This window comes from Heterodontus francisci, chromosome 14 (assembly GCF_036365525.1).
Source record: "Heterodontus francisci isolate sHetFra1 chromosome 14, sHetFra1.hap1, whole genome shotgun sequence".
Classification (NCBI taxonomy): domain Eukaryota; kingdom Metazoa; phylum Chordata; class Chondrichthyes; order Heterodontiformes; family Heterodontidae; genus Heterodontus; species Heterodontus francisci.
In genome coordinates, this window is record NC_090384.1 from 29,386,607 (window position 1) to 29,401,513 (window position 14,907).

Consider the following 14,907-nt stretch of genomic DNA (forward strand, 5'->3'; position numbering starts at 1 on the left):
CCTGCCAACTCTTGCACTCAATACCCCGTCCGATGAAGGAAAGCATACCGTATGCCTTCTTGACCACTCTATTTACCTGCGTTGCCACCTTCAGGGAACAATGGACCTGAACACCCAAATCTCTCTGTACATCAATTTTCCCCAGGACTTTTCCATTTACTGTATAGTTCACTCTTGAATTGGATCTTCCAAAATGCATCACCTCGCATTTACCCTGATTGAACTCCATCTGCCATTTCTCTGCCCAACTCTCCAATCTATCTATATTCTGCTGTATTCTCTGACAGTCCCCTTCACTATCTGCTACTCCACCAATCTTAGTGTCGTCTGCAAACTTGCTAATCAGACCACCTATACTTTCCTCCAAATCATTTATGTATATCACAAACAACAGTGGTCCCAGCACGGATCCCTGTGGAACACCACTGGTCACACGTCTCCATTTTGAGAAACTCCCTTCCACTGCTACTCTCTGTCTCCTGTTGCCCAGCCAGTTCTTTATCCATCTAGCTAGTACACCCTGGATCCCATGCGACTTCACTTTCTCCATCAGCCTACCATGGGGAACCTTATCAAACGCTTTACTGAAGTCCATGTATATGACATCTACAGCCCTTCCCTCATCAATCAACTTCGTCACTTCCTCAAAGAATTCTATTAAGTTGGTAAGACATGACCTTCCCTGCACAAAACCATGTTGCCTATCACTGATAAGCCCATTTTCTTCCAAATGGGAATAGATCCTATCCCTCAGTATCTTCTCCAGCAGCTTCCCTACTACTGACGTCAGGCTCACCGGTCTATAATTACCTGGATTATCCCTGCTACCCTTCTTAAACAAGGGGACAACATTAGCAATTCTCCAGTCCTCCGGGACCTCACCCGTGTTTAAGGATGCTGCAAAGATATCTGTTAAGGCCCCAGCTATTTCCTCTCTCGCTTCCCTCAGTAACCTGGGATAGATCCCATCCGGACCTGGGGACTTGTCCACCTTAATGCCTTTTAGAATACCCAACACTTCCTCCCTCCTTATGCCGACTTGACCTAGAGTAATCAAACATCTGTCCCTAACATTTGTCATGTCCCTCTCCTCGGTGAATACCGATGCAAAGTACTCGTTTAGAATCTCTGACTCCACGCATAACTTTCCTCCTTTGTCCTTGAGTGAGCCAATCCTTTCTCTAGTTACCCTCTTGCTCCTTATATATGAATAAAAGGCTTTGGGATTTTCCTTAACCCTGTTTGCTAAAGATATTTCATGACCCCTTTTAGCCCTCTTAATTCCTCGTTTCAGATTGGTCCTACATTCCCGATATTCTTCCAAAGCTTCGTCTTTCTTCAGCCGCCTAGACCTTATGTATGCTTCCTTTTTCCTCTTAGCTAGTCTCACAATTTCACCTGTCATCCATGGTTCCCTAATCTTGCCATTTCTACCCCTCATTTTCACAGGAACATGTCTCTCCTGCACGCTAATCAACCTCTCTTTAAAAGCCTCCCACATATCAAATGTGGATTTACCTTCAAACAGCTGCTCCCAATCTATATTCCCCAGCTCCTGCCAAATTTTGGTATAGTTGGCCTTCCCCAATTTAGCACTCTTCCTTTAGGCCCACTCTCGTCTTTGTCCATGAGTATTCTAAAACTTACGGAATTGTGATCACTATTCCCAAAGTAGTCCCCTACTGAAACTTCAACCACCTGGCCGGGCTCATTCCCCAACACCAGGTCCAGTATGGCCCCTTCCCGAGTTGGACTATTTACATACTGCTCTAGAAAACCCTCCTGGATGCTCCTTACAAATTCTGCTCCATCTATACCTCTAACACTAAGTGAATCCCAGTCAATGTTGGGAAAATTAAAATCTCCTATCACCACCACCCTGTTGCTCCTACATCTTTCCATAATCTGTTTACATATTTGTACCTCTATCTCACGCTCGCTGTTGGGAGGCCTATAGTACAGCCCCAACATTGTTACCGCACCCTTCCTATTTCTGAGATCTGCCCATATTGCCTCACTGCTCGAGTCCTCCATAGTGCCCTCCTTCAGCACAGCTGTGATATCCTCCTTGACCAGTACTGCAACTCCTCCACCCCTTTTACCTCCCTCTCTATCCCGCCTGAAGCATCGATATCCTGGGATATTTAGTTGCCAATCATGCCCTTCCCTTAACCAAGTCTCAGTAATAACAATAACATCATACTCCCAGGTACTAATCCAAGCCCTAAGTTCATCTGCCTTATCTACTACACTTCTTGCATTAAAACAAATACACCTCAGACCACCAGTCCCTTTGCTTTCATCATCTGCTCCCTGCCTACTCTTTCCCTTTGTCACGCTGACTTCATTATCTAGTTCCTTAGAGGCTTTAGTTACTACCTCCTTACTGTCCACTGACCTCCTCATTTGGTTCCCAACCCCCTGCCACATTAGTTTAAACCCTCCCCAACAGCGTTAGCAAAAGCACCCCCAAGGACATTGGTTCCAGTCCGGCCCAGATGTAGACCGTCCAATTTATAATAGTCCCACCTCCCCCAGAACCGGTCCCAATTTCCCAAAAATCTGAACCCCTCCCTCCTGCACCATCTCTCAAGCCACGCATTCATCCTGACTATTCTTTCATTTCTACTCTGACTATCACGTGGCACTGGTAGCAATCCTGAGATTACTACCTCTGAGGTCCTACTTTTTAACTTGGCTCCTAACTCCCTAAATTCTGCTTGTAGGACCTCATCCCGTTTTTTACCTATATCATTGGTGCCTATGTGCACAACAACAACTGGCTGTTCACCCTCCCCCTTCAGAATGTTCTGCAGCCGATCTGAGACATCCCTGACCCATGCACCTGGGAGGCAACATACCATTCGGGAGTCTCGTTTTCGAGCACAGAACCGCCTATCTACTCCCCTTACAATCGAATCCCCTATGACTATAGCCCTTCCACTCTTTTTGCCGCCCTTCTGAACAGCAGAGCCAGCCACGGTGCCATGAACCTGGCTACTGCTGCCTTCCCCTGGTGAGCCATCTCCCTCAACAGTATCCAAAACGGTATACCTGTTGTGGAGGGAGATGACCGCAGGGGACACCTGCGCTGCCTTCCTGCTCTTTCTCTGCCTTTTGGTCACCCATTCCCTTTCTCCCTCAGCAATCCTAATCTGCGGTGTGACCAATTCGCTAAACGTGCTATCCACGACCTCCTCAGCATCGCGGATGCTCCAAAGTGAGTCCATCCGCAGCTCCAGAGCCGTCATGCGGTCTAACAAGAGCTGCAGCTGGACACACTTCCTGCACGTGAAGGAGTCAGGGACATCAGCCATGTCCCTGAGCTCCCACATTGAGCAAGAGGAGCATAACATGGGTCTGAGATCTCCTGCCATTTTTAATCTTAAGCTTAACTTAGTCTGAAACTTAGAAAAAATGAAAAAGGAACGAAAAGTTTTTACCAATCACACGATTAAAAAAAAGTAGAAAAAGCCTTCCCTTATCTACACACCACCGAGTCCTTTTTTTTTTGGTTCGAGGAGGAGGGCGGGTGGGAGACACTACCCATGTAGTTTCTCGGGTTCAGAAAAGGCCCAAATATATAGGGTTTTACTTACCCAGCAGCCCCTTGGTCCGCCGAAAACAAAAGGGAATTAAGTTTAAGCTGAAACTGACCTTCCCAGCTGCTCACTCGCTCGCACTCTCTGCTCCCGAATAAGCTGCTGCAATGAAAGGTAAGTTATTTTAAGCGGCCCAAATATATAGGGTTTTACTTACCCAGCAGTGTCAGAGACACTGGGATTAAATATGAATGGATTTGTTTCCTTGGTTATATATTTTTTATTACATATATCTACATAAATACTTAAATATATTTGTATACACCTTTTCCTTGCTTTTCTCCCTCATCCACCAATGGAGTCATACAGCTCAGGGATTTCTCTGATCTTGGTTCTTGGTTAACCTACTAGGTTACACAAGAAAGAGTTGTTTCCGAAAGATAATCTGATCTAGACCAGAAAATTCACCAAAGGATGGTAATTGGCAAGAGGACAGAGTCACGAATATAAAAGAATGTTGCGGGGTCAGACTGGATGGCAGGCTCCCAATTCAGAATTCATTGCAACAAAATAGAAAATGCTGGAAATACTCAGCAGGTCAGGCAGCATCTGTGGAGAAAGAAACAGGGTTAATGTTTCAGGTCTGTGACCCTTCATCAGAATGGTCACTGACATGAAACGTTAATTCTGTTTCTCTCTCCACAGATGCTGCCAGACGTGCTGTTTATTTCCAGCATTTTCTGTCTTTGTTTCAGATTTCCAGCATCGGCAGTATTTTGCTGTTGTATCGTGTGAAAATTCAATGCACCAGTCTGCCTCAGTAAGGACGGTCCACTTCAACACTATAAATCCCTACATTAAGAATAGAACTTAACTTACTATCCAAGAATGCAAAGCAGATCCTTTAGTATCGTTATCAAAAAAATCTCCTTGCAAAGGACCAAAGAAAGCTCCTTTAGGTATTGTCTTCATGGTGCACCAAACTCCTAGTCCTTGGTCTGGATCCTCAGAAGGACCCAATGCCAGTCCATATGGAAGTGAGTGCAGTGCTCGATAAGGTATTCCACAGGCCACAGGACAATCTTTGATAAACAACGGGGGTCCATGTACAGGGCATGTATCCACGAAGAACTCCTGGCAATGCTCACAAACTAAAAGAAAAAAACATATTTCCAAGGCAAATAACTTTTCATACTAAAAATACTAAAGAGTAGAATTTTCATAAACAAGCTTCTAATCAAGAAAAGTGTGCTTATAAATGCAGTTTTTAAAATTTATTCTTTCAGTTTCGTGAGTGAAGAATATTGACTCACAGTAGGGAACAATTGCATGGGCACTGGCTGTGAATCATCTCATCCATGGGAACCTGCTAACCATCTCACCTGTGGGCACTGTCCACCATCTCCCCCATGGACAATAGCAACCAACCTACTCATGAGCACTACCCACTATCTCACCTATGGATATTGCCTGCCATCTCACCCATGGACAATGGCAACCAACCTACTCATGGGCACTGCCCACTATCTCAACCATAGACAATATGAACCAACCTACTCATGGGCACTACCCACTATCTCAACCATGAACTACCTTTCATATCATAAGATGTGAGCCTACACTGCTGGTTACAATAAACCACGGAGTCTAATTCTTCCCTTACACAACCGGACACGTGCATTTTTCAAAAGCGAATCACTAGATAATAATTAGAAGAGGGAGCCCTGGCTAAATTTACCCATCTCCTTTCTCCACATCAAGCTGCTGACACTAATTGCATCAATGAGGCTGACATTAGTCTTTGGTGAGCTAGACTGAGATCAAGCCTGGAATCTCCATGTACCACAGCAGGCAGTGCTGTGACCCACTGAGCTATTGTTGCTCAGGCTAAGGTCTTTGAACCAAAGGATTCTCAAGAATGATTCCCCGTACTATTTTTCATCAGCAGTAACCATTTTAGGTTACACTGATGCTACAGCAAATGTATTATGGGATAGGCTACTTATTTGAGCTGATGATGCTGTCAATGTTTGTAAGGAAGCAAGGTCAATAAAATTGAATTAAAAAAAAAAATCAGGTTTTTTAAACACACAGACTATATGGTGTAATGGTTTCTGAAGTTATAATTCAGCCATGCAGAGTTCCTTATGTCTGAGGGTTTGGGCCTGCAGATATATCAGTGTAAAGTCAGCAGGGATGGGAGTAATACCAGCTTTTGGTCACTGGAAGAAGTGCTACCATTTTCATTAAGGATCGTTGACAGTTATCATTTTCCTATCTTTGCACTTGTTTCCTCAGAGAATAGTGTAAATTAGTGGAAGGATTTGCAATCTGGCATGCCGTGATGTGATCACTCCTACCATGGCTGCAACCATTTTTCTACCAGCTAATAGGTTGGTTAGTCTTATACAGCAGGAGAATTGTGTGGGCTCCAGCAACCCATACCCACTGGACAAGAGCACCCCGGCTGGATGTCAATCTAGAGCCAGAGCGCTAGACGCCACTTGCTGGGACTATCTGAAGCAGGGGTTGAACCTTACGCCTTCTGACTCACAGAAAGCCTACCACTAAGCCAAAAGCTCAGCTCCAAGATCATTGGTGTTAAAAAGCAAAAGCGAGTAAAGTCAGGCGTACAATTGAGATCTGAGCACAGCAAGCCCTGCAAGAGAAGTGACTACCAATACATACACAGTCGTTCCTGCTCAGGGTTTGAGGTTCTGGAGTTCACTCCTATTTCCCTTGACATGGTGTCAGCTCGTCTTTCTGGAACCTGAATTAAGAGGAGAACCTGCAGAAAATAAAAGATTTGAATCAGCTAACAACAATGCACATTTCACAGCAAAGCATTGAAAGAACACTTCGTAAGAACTAACCTGGTCTCCACCACTGAACGATGCACCACGCCCTCACAGTAGGACAGTGAACTGTGTCCATAATCCCACACAAGGTGAAATCTGGTCAGTTTCTTTCCTGAACACATTACTAGATGAAAAAAGACCAAGGTCCTGGTGTCCTGGCCAACATTCCTCCATCAACCAATACTTTTCAATATAACTGAACTGGTCATTTATCTAATGCTCCTCCATGTAATGTTCATCAGCTTTCCATCTTGCTTCTATTCGCCTTCCAAGGGAGCTTGGTCCATAGATTGACCACTCGTTCACTGAAATATTGTTTCCGCAGACGTTCCAAATGTCAGAGCGAAGGGTCATTCCATTCAGTTCAAATGCAAACAGCATGCAGTATTTGTTTGACCATGCATTTGATTGGCAGCATTTATTTTAAAAAACTAACAGTTATTAAAATTTGTTTGGTCCCCATCAGCTTCTGGAAATTATTTCTGAGCTTAGCTGATTCAAATTGGAGAATTTGTCTGAAGCCTTCTGCTAGATACAGTCAAGCTAGTCACCTCTCATGCACAAAGAGGAAAGAAAGCAAACTGTCACACAGGAAAATGTTATAGTTTAGCACAGCAATCATAGATATTTATTAAAGCAAATACAAAATACCGTGGGTTGAATTTTATGAGTGCGCCACAGTTCGCGGCAGCATACTCTAAGAACGGCATGCATCCTGTGTGGATATGCCGTCCCTGAACCCCCGCGATATTACGTGCAGGGGCTCAATTAAACAGAGGGAGCGGAGCAACCGCTCGATGATGTAAGGGGGCAGCCGCCGCATCCCCGGCAACGGCATCCGGCGCCACCGCGCAGGCGCCATTTTTAAGGGCTTTAAGCCCTTAGATGTAATTTTAAATTTTAAAGGGACAGTAGTAAGGAATTTTCTATTAACACATAATAAAGATATGGAGGCCCTACCCCGACCCTCCCCCTCCCCCCCCAAACCATGGTCTTTTAAGTGGCCCTCATTGACAAAAAACACTTAATTCCCTACCCTAACTTTCCCCTCCAACACAACTAATAATAATTAATTGCCCCACTCCTCCTCCCCTCCTGGCCTGAAATTTTATTTCTCCCCCACTCCCCACCAGGTTCTCGCCCGGAACTCCATATGGAGTTCCGAAGGTGCACGAGCTGCGTTCGGATTCGGTAAAATTGACGTGGGATGTCCGCTGCCTGCAGGTAAGTTTATTAGCATGAAATTTATGTTCGTTTGAATATTTAGATGATGGGCCCCCTGCCGTGCGGCAGGGGGGGTGGTGCCGCACCGAGGTCCTCCTGCCACCGGTATATGGGGCGGGCCCTTCTCAATATCGCGTATCGAGGCAGGCCTCTCCCCACAGCATTTTACCGGCCCCCGCACCGCAACCCGGGGCGTCGAGGGGGCTGGTAAAATTCAGCCCTGTGGATGTTGACAATTTGGAATAAAAACAGAAAATACTGGCAATATTCAGTAGATCTGGCAGCGTCTGTAGAGAGAGAAACAGAGTTAACGTTTCAGGTCAATGATCTTTCATTAGAACACAAATGCTGCCTGAGCTGCTGAGTATTTCCAGATGTTTTTATTCATTACAGCTATTTATTATTTTCTTCTTACTGAAGATAGTTAAATTTTGTAACTACGGTAAGAATTATGTAGTCTCATAGCTACTTACTGAAGATTAAAACCTGAGCAGAAGATCGCAGAATTGTTACAGCACACAAGGAGGCCATTTGGCCCCTCGTGTCTGCGCTGGCTCACCAAAAGAGAAATTTACCTAGTACCGCTGCCATGCCTTCTCCCCGTAGCCCTGCATACTGTTTCTTTTCAGGTAACAATGTAATTCACTCTTGAATGCCTCGATTGAATCTGCCCCCACCACACTCTCAGGCAGTGCATTCTAAATCCTAACCACTCGCTGTGTGAAAAAGTTTTTCTTCCTGTTGCCATTGCTTCTTTTGCCAATTAGCTTAAATCTGTGTCCTCTTGCTCTCGATCATTCCACCAATGGAAACTCTTTCTCCCTATCTACTATGTCCAGACCCCTCATGATCTTGAACACCTCTATCAAAACTCCTCTCAATCTTCTCTTCTCCAAGGAAAACAGTCCCAACTTCTCCAATTTATCCACGTAACTGAAGTTCCTCATCCCTGGAACAGTTCTCATGAATCTTTTCTGCACTCTTTCACATCTTCACATCTTTCCTAAACTGTTGCCCAGGTCTGGACACAGGGGAGACAGTGGTGTACAGGTAATGTCACAGAACTTTTTACCCAGCAGTCCAGGTTAATGCCCTTGCAACACTGGTTCAAATCCAACCATGGCAGCTGGTGGAATTTAAATTCAATTAACTAACAAAAATCTTGAATTGAAAGCTAGTCTCAGTAATGGTGCCATCAAACGATCATCGATTACTGTAAAAAAAAACCCATCAGATTCACTAATGACCTTTAGGGAAGGAAATCTGCCATCTTTACCTGGTCTGGCCGACATGTGACTCCAGCTCCACAGCAATGTGGTTGACTGTTAACTGTCCTCTGAAATGGCCTAGCAAGCCATTCAGTTGTAATGGCAATTAGGGATAGGCAACAAATGCCAGCCTTGCTAGCGATGCCCACATCCCATGCAAGAATTTTTAAAACTCCAGTTGAGGCCGAACCAATGTTCTGTACTAGTTTAACATAACTTCCTTGTACACCACGCCCCTATTAATGAAGCCTAGGATACTGTATGCTCTATTAACCACTCTCTCAACCTGTCCTGCCACCTTGAATGATTTATGCACATATGCACCCTGGTCCCTCTGCTCCTGCATTCCCTTAAAATTGCACCCTTTACTTTATATTGTCACTTCACATTCTTCCTACCAAAATGAATCACTTCACACTTTTATTTTTTTTATTTTATTTTATTTAGAGATACAGCACTGAAACAGGCCCTTCGGCCCACCGAGTCTGTGCCGACCATTAACCACCCATTTATACTAATCCTACATTAATCCCATATTCCTACCACATCTTCACCTGTCCCTATATTCCCCTATCACCTACCTATGCTAGGGGAAATTTATAATGGCCAATTTACCTATCAACCTGCAAGTCTTTTGGCTGTGGGAGGAAACCCACGCAGACACAGGGAGAACTTGCAAACTCCACACAGGCAGTACCCAGAATTGAACCCGGGTCGCTGGAGCTGTGAGGCTGCGGTGCTAACCACTGCGCCGCCCTGCATTAAATTCTCTGCATTAAATTTCATCTGCCACTTGTCCACCCATTCTAACAAACTGTCTATGTCCTTTTGAAGTTCTACATTATCCTCCTCATAGTTCACAACGTTTCCAAGTTTTGTATCATGTGCAAATTTTGAAATTGTGCCCTCTACACAAAGGTCTAGGTCATTAATATATATCAGGAGCAGCAAGGGCCTTAACACCAAAGTTTGGGGAATTCCAGTACAAACCTTCTTCCAGTCCAAAAAACATCCATTAACCACTATTCTCTGTTTCCTGTCACTCAGCCAATTTCATATCCATGTTGCTAAGTGTCCCTTTTATTCCATGAGCTATAATGTTGCTCACAAGTCTGTTGTGCAGCACTTTATCAAATGCTTTTTGAAGACCACATCAACAACATTACCCTTATCGACCTTCTCTGTTACCTTATCAAAAAAAATCCAGCAAGTTAATAAAACACGATTTGCCCTCCACAAATCCATGCTGGCTTTCCCCAATTAACCTGCATTTGCTGAAGTGACTATTAATTTTGTCCCAAATTATCATTTCTAGAAGCTTTGCCACCACCAGGGTTAAACTGACTGGCCTGCAGTTGCTGGGCTTCTCTTTACACCTTTTTTGAAGGGTGTTAACACTTGCAATTCTCCAGTCCTCTGAACTTTGAATCTAAGGAAGGCTGGAAAATTAAATAAAAAATCTCAAAAGGAAGCAGTGGCAACAGAAAACAAGCTGAGAGTGGAAAACAGTCACCAGCAAGCACAAATCCTAAATCACAAAATGTAGGAATAGATTATAATAAAACAGTTGTTTTCAATCTCTGAGACTGTTTGAATTTATAAACATCAATGTCTGGTGAACATGTGCATTGTTCTACATCCATTCTGTGCATCTCTGTAACACACACCATCCAGATAAGTGTCTCTGCTGCTCGCTGATACCCTGGATTCACAGCAAACAATGCAGAGCTGCATTGATATTAACAAACAATGTCAGATTTACTGTGAGGGAATTATTGCTAACGCCAGCACTATTCCAACAATGCGTGGCAAAGAAGTAGGCTGATCTCCTTGTCCAGAGCTGGTTGCAAGTTAATAATATTTACATTAAAACATCTCTAAGGAACAAGCTCACCTCTCCCTGACTTCGCTGCCAGAGGCCTCGCAGTAGCCTTCGCACGGTGACATCTGGGGATTGTAGTTTCCTCCTGCGCGACATCACCTTTCTTGAATGGGTTGGGGAAGAGAAAAGGAACTACAATTCCCAGAGGGTATTGCGACTTGCGCATGCGCAGAGCCCTTGGACCAGCGAGCGTGTTTGTTCCAAGAGCTGGTGAATGATGGATTCCTGCAGAATTCACTGGCAGCTTGAATGCACCAGGAAGATATGAATTTCAGATAACATCACATTCGTTACAAAATAAGTTATGATGTCGTAATGTGTTTAAAAATGCAGGCTTACCTGATTGTAAAATATATCTGTTCTAATGGATGCTTCAATTCAAACTTTCAGAGATGGGTTTATTCTATTTAAATGGTATATTAAAAATATGAGCTCTCACCTCTCCATTTTAAGGCATTTTATTTCGTTTTTCTGTTTTATATGTGCTGGAATATAAGACAAATAAGGCCAACTGCAGAATCAAAAGTTGAAAGGGGGGCTTGGGCGGCGCAGTGGCTAGCACTGCAGCCTCACAGCTCCAGCGACCCAGGGTTGGTTCTGGGTACTCCCTCTGCTGACTTTGGAAGTTCTCCCTGTGACCGTGTGGGTTTTCTCCGGGTGCTCCAGTTTCCTCCCACATGCCAAAGACATGCGGGTTGATATGTAAATTGGCTATTGTAAAAATTGCCCCTCGTGTAGGTAGTGTTGACCTCGTCAGCAGACATGGTCTCTTCAGACTACTAACAAAGATCAGATGCCCACCAAAGCTACTAGGTATCATCACCTCATTCCATGACAATATGAAGGGCACAATTCAGCAGAGCAGTGCCTTATCAGACCCTTTTCCTATCCTGAGTGGCGTGAAACAGGGCTAAGTTCTCACACCGACACTTTTTGGGATCTTCTTCTCACTGCTGCTCTCACATGCATTCATTTCTTCAGAAGAAGGATTTTTCCTCCACACAAGATCTGGTGGCAGGTTGTTCAACCTTGCCCGCCTAAGAGCAAAGACCAAAGTATGGAAAGTCCTCATCAGGGAACTCCTTTGCTGACGATGCTGCTTTAACATCCCACACAGAAGAGTGTCTGCAGAGACTCATCGACAGGTTTGCGGCTGCCTGCAACGAATTTGGCCTAGCCATCAGCCTCAAGAAAATGAACATCATGGGACAGGACATCAGAAATGCTCCATCCATCAATATTGGTGACCACGCTCTGGAAGTGGTTCAAGAGTTCACCTACCTAGGCTCAACTATCACCAATAACCTGTCTCTCGATGCAGAAATCAACAAGCGCATGGGTAAGGCTTCCGCTGCTATGTCCAGACTGGCCAAGAGAGTGTGGGAAAATGGTGCACTGACACGGAACACAAAAGTCCGAGGGTATCAAGCCTGTGTCCTCAGTACCTTGCTCTACAGCAGCGAGGCCTGGACAACGTATGTCAGCCAAGAGTGACGTCTCAATTCATTCCATCTTCGCTGCCTCCACAGAATCCTTGGCACCAGGTGGCAGGACCGTATCTCCAATGCAGAAGTCCTCGAGGCGGCCAGCCTATACACCCTACTGAGCCAGTGGCGCTTGAGATGGCTTGGCCATGTGAGCCGCATGGAAGATGGCAGGATCCCCAAGGACACATTGTATAGCGAGCTCATCACTGGTATCAGACCCACCGGCCGTCCATGTCTCCGCTATAAAGACATCTGCAAATGCGACATGAAGTCCTGTGACATTGGTCACAAGTCGTGGGAGTCGGTTGCCAGTGATCGCCAGAGCTGGCGGGCAACCATAAAGGAGGGGCTAAAGAATGGGGAGTCAAAGAGACTTGGCTGTTGGCAGGAAAAAAGACAGAAGCGCAAGGAGAGAGCCAACTGTGTAACAGCCCTGACAACCAATTTTATCTGCAGTGCCTGTGGAAAAGTCTGTCACTCTAGAACTGGCCTTTACAGCCACTCCAGGCGCTGCTTCACAAACCACTGACCACCTCTAGGCGCTTACCCATTGTCTCTCGAGACAAGGAGGCCAAAGAAGTGTAGGTAGGTGGTAGGAGAATTGAGGGAAGGTGGGGTTGTGAGAGGGAAAAATGGGATTAATGTAAGATTAGTGTAAAAGGGTGGTTGATGGTCGGTGTGGACTCGGTGGGCCGAAGGGCCTGTTTCGGTGCTGTATCTCTCTATGACTCTATATAAAAAATAAACAGTAAATATAAACCTGGCTCAAAGAAGGGCAGGACTGGGTGTTAAATATTCCTGTGTTCAGGAAAGATAGGAAAGGAGGCGGGGTGGCGGTATTGATTAAGGAGAGCATTGCAGTGCTGGAGAAAAAGGATTTCCCAGAGGGGTCGAGGACAGAATCAATTTGGCTAGAGCTAAGGAACAAAAAAGGTGCAGTTACATTGCTCGGTGTTGTCATAGACCACCAGCTAGTGGGAAGGATGTGGAGGAACAAATTTGCAAGGAAATTACAGAGAGATGCAAAAATTATAGGGTAGTTTTAATGGGGGACTTTAATTATCCAAACATAGACTGGGATAATATTGGTGTGAAGAGCAGTGAGGGGCAAGAGTTCCTAGACTGTGTTCAGGAAAATTTTCTGGTCCAAGGAGAAAGGAGACACTACCAGACCTGGTTCTGGGGAATGAGGTGGGCCAAGTAGATCAAGTATCAGTAAGAGAGCATTTAGGGGATAGTGATCATTGTGTCATAAGGTTTAGGCTGACTATGGAAAAGGACAAAGAGCAATCCAGGGTACGAATAATTAACTGGGGGAAAGCCAACTTCAATGGGGTAAGAATGGAGCTGGACGAATAAATTGGAGTCAAACTCACAGTGTCTTGTCTCTCTCACTAACAGGAGGTGCTGTTTGTATCTCACAGTGTCTCGGCTCTCTCACTACAGAAGGTGCTGTTTGTATCTCACAGTGTCTCATCTCTCTCACTACAGGAGGTGCTGTTTGTATCTCACAGTGTCTCGTCTGTCCAGCAGGAGGTGGAATTTGTATCTCACAGTGTTTCGTCTCTCTCACTACAGGAGGTGCAATTTGTATCTCACAGTGTATCAGCTCTCTCACTACAGGAGGTGCTGTTAGTAGCTCACAGTGTCTCATCTCTCTCACTACAGGAGGTGCTGTTTGTATCTCAGAGTGTCTCGTCTCTCTCAGTACAGGAGGTGCTGTATGTATCTCACAGTGTCTCGTCTCTCTCACTACAGGAGGTGATGTTAGTATCTCACAGTGTCTCGTCTCTCTCACGAAAGGAGGTGCTGTTTGTATCTCACAGTGTCTCGTCTCTCTAACTACAGGAGGTGCTATTAGTATTTCACAGTGTCTCGTCTCTCTCACTACAGGAGGTGCTGTTTGTATCTCACAGTGTCTCGTCTGTCCAGCAGGAGCTGGAATTTGTATCTCACAGTGTCTCGTCTCTCTCACGAGCAGGAGATGCACCTTGTATCTCTCAGTGTCTCGTCTCTCTCACTAACAGGAGGTGCAGTTTGTATCTCACAGTGTCTCATCTCTCTCACTACAGGAGGTGTTGTTAGTATTTCACAGTGTCTCGTCGCTCTCACTGCAGGAGGTGCTGTTTGTATCTCACAGTCTCTCGTCTCTCTCACTGCAGGAGGTGCAGTTAGTAACTCACAGTGTCTTGTCTCTCTCACTAATGGGAGGTGCTGTTTGTATCTCACAGTGTCTCGTCTCTCTCACTACAGGAGGTGCTGTTTGTATCTCACAGTGTCTCATCTCTCTCACTACAGGAGGTGCTGTTTGTATCTCACAGTGTCTCGTCTGTCCAGCAGGAGGTGGAATTTGTATCTCACAGTGTCTCGTCTCTCTCACGAGCAGGAGATGCACTTTGTATCTCTCAGTGTTTCGTCTGTCTCACTAACAGGAGGTGCAGTTTGTATCTCACAGTGTCTCGTCTCTCTCACGACAGGAGTTGCAGTTTGTATCTCACAGTGTCTCGTCTCTCTCACTACAGGAGGTGCTGTTTGTATCTCACAGTGTCTCGTCTCTCTCACTACAGGAGTTGCAGTTTGTATCTCACAGTGTCTCGTCTCTCTCACTACAGGTGGTGCTGTTTGTATCTCTCAGTGTCTCGTCTC

At 45.1% G+C, this 14,907-nt stretch overlaps 1 protein-coding gene across 1 annotated transcript in view; it reads right to left on the reverse strand.

Moving 5' to 3' along the window:
• The window catches only part of LOC137376894 (histone-lysine N-methyltransferase PRDM9-like), a 34,001-nt gene extending 23,131 nt beyond the window's left edge, over positions 1–10,870 (reverse strand). The window contains exons 1-3 of the mRNA XM_068045852.1: positions 10,787–10,870; positions 6,231–6,330; positions 4,422–4,693 (exon numbers count right to left, since the gene is read on the reverse strand). Of these exons, the coding sequence (XP_067901953.1) occupies positions 4,422–4,693; positions 6,231–6,330; positions 10,787–10,870 (456 nt within the window). The remainder of the gene's footprint in view (positions 1–4,421; positions 4,694–6,230; positions 6,331–10,786) is intronic.
• Between the last annotated feature and the right edge of the window lie 4,037 nt (positions 10,871–14,907).